Source organism: Austrofundulus limnaeus, unplaced genomic scaffold (assembly GCF_001266775.1).
Source record: "Austrofundulus limnaeus strain Quisiro unplaced genomic scaffold, Austrofundulus_limnaeus-1.0 Scaffold332, whole genome shotgun sequence".
Taxonomy (NCBI): domain Eukaryota; kingdom Metazoa; phylum Chordata; class Actinopteri; order Cyprinodontiformes; family Rivulidae; genus Austrofundulus; species Austrofundulus limnaeus.
In genome coordinates this window covers 285,527-291,163 of record NW_013952734.1, presented here as the reverse complement: position 1 = coordinate 291,163, position 5,637 = coordinate 285,527, and the positions used below count along the sequence as shown (strand labels likewise).

Here is a 5,637-nt window from a genome sequence, read left to right as displayed (position 1 = left end):
GCACTGAGTTGCCGCCATGTGATTGGCTGATTAGAAATTAAGTGTTAACGAGCAGTTGGACAGGTGTACCTAATAAAGTGGCCGGTGAGTGTATATTGGTAAGCAGAATGTGTGGTGGGCTCATATTATGGGTACATGTTAGGGTTCAGGCTGTTTCAGAGTGAAGGGGGCTTTGAGGTGTTTACAAACCTGATGGCGTGTGGATATAATATAACACTGAGAGTTTCAGATAAACTTTGGTCCAAGATTACATTTCAAAAAAACAAGTTAGAAACCAAATGAACTGGACCGCTTTCTTAATACAAAATGTCTGGAGATCCAGACTTTATAGAYCTGTCTTGTTAGTTACTTAGACCCACATGTAGATTACCCTGGTACTACTTGCCCTTCACAGTGGGTAAATGTAGACTCTTTTTTTTTGCCTGGCTGACAAGGGAAATGTTTTGATAACATGCATGAAGGTGTGAATTGGGGTGAAACTGAGTAGGAAACATTTGAAAGTTGAAACCTGGGACCTCCTCCTCTGCTTAATTGTTTTTCTTATTTGACTTAAACGGTGCCCTTCACCCCCCTCTCAAACTGTCTGTCCAATGCAAACGTTGAATATGTAAAAAGCAATACGTTTGATGTCCAAATTTGTGACTGTAGACCTTTCTGTTTGTAGGTTCAGCATATAGAAGGAAAGGGGAGGGCCGTGTTTGCCACTCGGTGTTTCCAGAAAGGTGATTATGTTGTGGAATATCATGGAGACCTGCTGCAGATCACTGACGCTAAGAAGAGGGAGGCCGAGTATGCTCAGAACCCGGCCACAGGCTGCTACATGTACTACTTCCAGTACCTCTGCAAAACATACTGGTAGGCTTTTTTTTATATGTTCCCTTTTAGATAGAATGACAAGTTTTTCCACAAATAATTGAAATGTTACAGGTGTTGTCACACTAGTTTGCCACTTTTGCCAGCATATCTAAAATTGTCTTAGTAAAAGTGTTCTTGTTCAACAGCACTCAGTTTTTCTCTGTTTTTAGTTTTTATTGCAGTAATGCTTGAAAAGCTCAGCTCACATAAATATGTTGTTGAGAATGGAAACAATGTTGAAACAGCTCTTTTTGAAAAAATGGGAAACTCTTTGGCAGCAGTCCACCAAAAACTGTCCAGGGATAGATCAGCAAAGCTCAGCTTTAAGCCACAGTCTTGTCTCAGTTCAGTCAGTTCTGAATTGCTCCTGCAAAGCCATGTTCTTTCCATCTTTGGAAAGAAGACTCCTCCTGAGCTGTATGGGTTCTTAACCCAGTCAAATGATTCATCGAGGGTTGAGGAGAAATAAAAAGACAACTTCTCCTCAAGAGTTTTCAGATGGTTACCTGTTATTTCACACAGCGCTGCAGTATTGACATCTTCTTGACGTTTCTGGGTGAGGGGGAACATGCCAAGCTCCAGCATGCTGCTGCCGAACTGAATTAGTTCCTTTGAGAATGTCTTCTATATCAAAGTAAATGTGTTACTACATGATATCCTTAACTAATTTAAAAATCAATCAAACTGAATCTTGAATCGTCGTGAATCGACAGCAACAAATAATCTTCTGGCAAGAAACCCATTTAACAAATGAGAACCATGAAAAAAAAGGGTTTTAAAAAGACATTTTAGTCCTCCCACTCAAATGGACACTAGGGGCGTGGCAATATTAATTGCAAATAATGTGGACTTTCAGGTATTCAAACAAATTACAGATAAAGAAGGCCGTTTTGTTTTGGTAAGGGGAACACTTGACTCAAATGAAGTAACTTTACTCAACGTATATAGACCTCCAGGACATGACAAAACACATTGATAAAATATTTGATCTTATAGTGGCTGAAACAGCTGGTGTTTTGATATGTGAGGGGGACTGGAATGAACAACTGCATCCTTCCCTGGATTCCTCAAACCCTTTAAAAAATCAACCCAGAATCTCTCTATATATATATAAAAAATGATTAAAAAGATTGGCTTAGTTGGTGTATGGAGGGAGTGCCGCCCATTGGCTGGGGAGTTCACTTTTTCTCTCGCCCTCATGGAGTTTGCTCAGGAGTTGATTATTTTTTCCTGTTTGGAGCGGACAAATGCGGGGTTCTGGACTGTGGTGTTGGTGCTGGGAATGTGTCAGATCACTCTGGGGTGTATTTGAAACTATATTTAGATTCTCATCCCGGGACGGCGGTGTGGAGACTTGGCACGACTCTGTTGAGCGGTGGCAAATTTGAAGAGTTTGTTAACAAGGAACTTGTGGAATGTGTGGATTTTGGTGGCAGCTATGGGGTGTCCCCGGGTGTGTTGTGGGGTGCGGCGGGGGCGGTGCTGCGTGGGAGGGTCGTGGCGTGGGCGTCAGGGGGGAGGGGGTCCGGGCTGTTTGGTGACTTGACTATCTTTATAAAACTCTGCYTCCTGGTAACAGTCGGCTCTGGGAGCGAGTCATTTTCTTTTTTTATTTTATTTTTTATTTTACCGAGTGGAAGCGTTCGAGCACCTTCAGCACAAACACGCCATGAGTTTTTCACGGTTTGACTATGTTTATAAAACTCTGCCTTCTGGTAACAGTCGGCTCTGGAATCGAGTCGTTTTTTTCTTTTAACCGAGTGTCCGAGTGCTTTCAGCACAAACACACCCACGAACTTCAGAACAATCACACATTACCGTCGTCGTGGGAAGGGGGTGAAAAGTTCTGCCGCGGGTTGTGACAAAAGGGCAGCCGAGCCGACGCTGAGAACACCGGTGATGTAATTTTCGTCATGAAACTGCAACAACCCGTGCCGACTTCGGCAGTTCGGAAGGAGTGTGAAGACAGCTTTAGGGTTGGTGGTCAGGGTTAGGCTGTAGAAAATAATGGGAAGTCAATGCCAGGTCCCCATAAAGATAGCTGTACCAGATGTGTGTTTGTGTGTGACGTTAAACCAGCACTCATCTTTGCTTTAATAAGGGGCAAACGTTCATCTGTTAGAWTTAATTTKGTTTAATTAGAAGAACTCAAACAGTGAATCTCTCAGAAAGACTCAGCCTACACGCAGCTGCGCACTCCCATCACAGCAGTCTCTCACAAGGAGAGAGGCGTTTAATCACTCATGCAAAGTTTGACATATCTGTTCAATAAAAATGCCTGAACATATAATTAATATAAAGTTAGGTTATAGAGGCTAAAGTCTCTGGTAGCTCAGGAGCAAAGTGCAGTAGGAGATGTCAGTTCACACAGGATCAGCCGCTGCTTTAACCCTCTGAGGTCTGGGGTCTAAATGGCCGTTTTTGACTAACTTTGAATTTACCTCTATATTTTCACTTTACAAACTATTTACCTTGCCATGTTTGGTATCATTATTTTCAGCACAAGCTCAGCTTTATGATTTTAGAGTGTTTGTTTCATTTTGACAAAATGCATTATCACAGTGAACCAAAAAACACACAAAAACAAAATGTGAGTAGGAAAATTCTGGCTATTTTTATTATAAAATTCACAAAAAATGCTTAACAAACATTTTTTTATAACCTATAATGAAAATCTATAGTGTAAATTTCATAAACGTATACAAATTAAGCAAAAAGACAAAATTATATCTGTTTTTACATTAAATTGTGTGAAAATTCCCAGGCGTTTTTTACAATTTACAAAATGTGTCACAATGACTCCTCCACAAATTCTCTCCAGCCTTACAATGTCTCGTGTTTTTTTTATTTTACAACCATTTCAAAAATGTGTGACAATGACTCAATCATAAAATCTCTCCAACATTATGTCTCGTGTTTTGTTTTTGTTTTTAAAACCATTAGTCCTGAACATTGGTAGTTGAACCATAAACGTATAGATCAGGAGACCCAATGATTTATATCAGTGGTTCCCAAAGTTGGGGTCGGGACCCAAAGTGGGGTCCCGAAAAATCAAGGTGGGGTCCTGAAAAGATTTTCTAAATTAATTACATTTTGCCTTAGTTGTTACAAAGGAGTGAGGTTAGTACAGTATATTTAAAATGGATAAATGTAGTATAAAAATATTGTTACTATGCCCATGTTTAGTTGACCTGATACAAATGTTTATCATACAAAAATAGCTGGGGACACAGGTCTGTGCTACTGTTATTTTGTGGGTCAAAAGCTGAAAAGTTTGGGAACCACTGATTTTATATAACTCCTATGTCTATTTGAGCCCATTTATATTTTTTTCCCACTAGCTTGTTTTTTTTTTTTTTTTTTAGCATGTTTGTTGGTGTTATCACAGATGGTCTTGACTGGATCAGAAGCAAAGAACAACAAATAAAGTTATTTTGGATTGTGGGGGGGGACAGCAGATCTACCTGCACTCCATGGCTGAAAACGGCTGAACAACAGAGACTGTCTGCTTTCTTTTTGATGCTCCACGGCCCGTCACCTGTTTCAGCTGCTGTAGCCAGCAGGGATCTGGTTCTGGTCCTGGTTCTAGTCCGACTTCTGTGTTGTGGGCCTGGAGTGGGTGGGCTCTCCTCCCCCTTTCTCCTCCTCTTTGTCTCCCCCTGGAGATGAAGATGGAGCTTGTATAATGTGGTGCAGTTTGCCTCTGTTACGATTACAATCTTTTACATATTCCATGCCAAACAAACAAACAAACAACTAACCTCCAAGTCTGAAGTCCACCGCACTGGCACGCATCACTCCTCTTCCTCATTTTCTTCATTTCAGCTGTAGGGGTTTTGGGTATATTCTAAAATGGATAATTTGTGAATTATTTAAATGAGCAAATTATCTGACCTCGAGGCATCATGCTCTTAATTTGGTCAAAGATTAACCCAGGAAAGAGACGAAAACCTGTAAATTTATTGTAATCAGTCTCACAATAAATTTACCCAAAATGGTTTGATGAGTTCTTGTCTTATCAGAACCAATAATAMTTTATCAAGACACAAAAGTGACATTAGCTTATGTTGGCACGTTCTCCACGGGCCAWTTATTTACAGATTAAATGTATTTACAATTATGGTGAGTAATGAGTGATGACATGTTGAACCAGGTAAAACCGACAGAGTTTGCAATCACAAGTGAATAAACAAACAAACAAACAAATAAAATAAACACTGAGAGATGAGTTTGAGGTTTGGAGTGAGGTGAGGTGAGTTTTGCTTTTAGCTGAGGATTTAACAAAGGGGGTCCTAGTTAAATTAGGGAGAAAAATCATTTAGTTTATCAAATCTCATACAAAGATAAGAATCAAATTACGTCTGAGCACCTATTTGTCACCAGAACAAATGTTCACTTTTACCCTTTTGCTCCRCCGTGTGGATACCAGGAGGGAAGTCAGCAATTGAAGTAGGGCTGCACCGATTAGTTGAAATAATCGATGACGTCGATTATGTAAATTTGTCGCTGCACATTTTTTATTATCGATTCACTGTATTACATAACCACCACGTGAATGTTCATGTAATTCCATTTCGGTACCTAAATGCATCATTGCGACCGTATTGGCATAAGAGTGGTGAGTTTTCCATGCTTGTCCTGAACGCAGCATCACAAGAGCGTAATGACGTCAGCAGCTGCTGCTTCAGTTCAGTCTGAAGCTTGAAAACAAGCAAAATTTACCAAACAGACCACCTCTGAATTATCTGCTGGATTAATTATCTGCTGGATTAATTATCTGCT

General features: G+C 40.2%; 1 protein-coding gene across 1 annotated transcript in view; it reads left to right on the top strand.

The window, feature by feature from the left end:
* Positions 1-5,637, top strand: part of LOC106527566 (N-lysine methyltransferase SETD8-A) — a 32,370-nt gene that overhangs the window by 14,428 nt on the left and 12,305 nt on the right. The window contains exon 6 of the mRNA XM_014022489.1: positions 665-855. Coding sequence (XP_013877943.1) covers positions 665-855 — 191 coding nt within the window. The remainder of the gene's footprint in view (positions 1-664; positions 856-5,637) is intronic.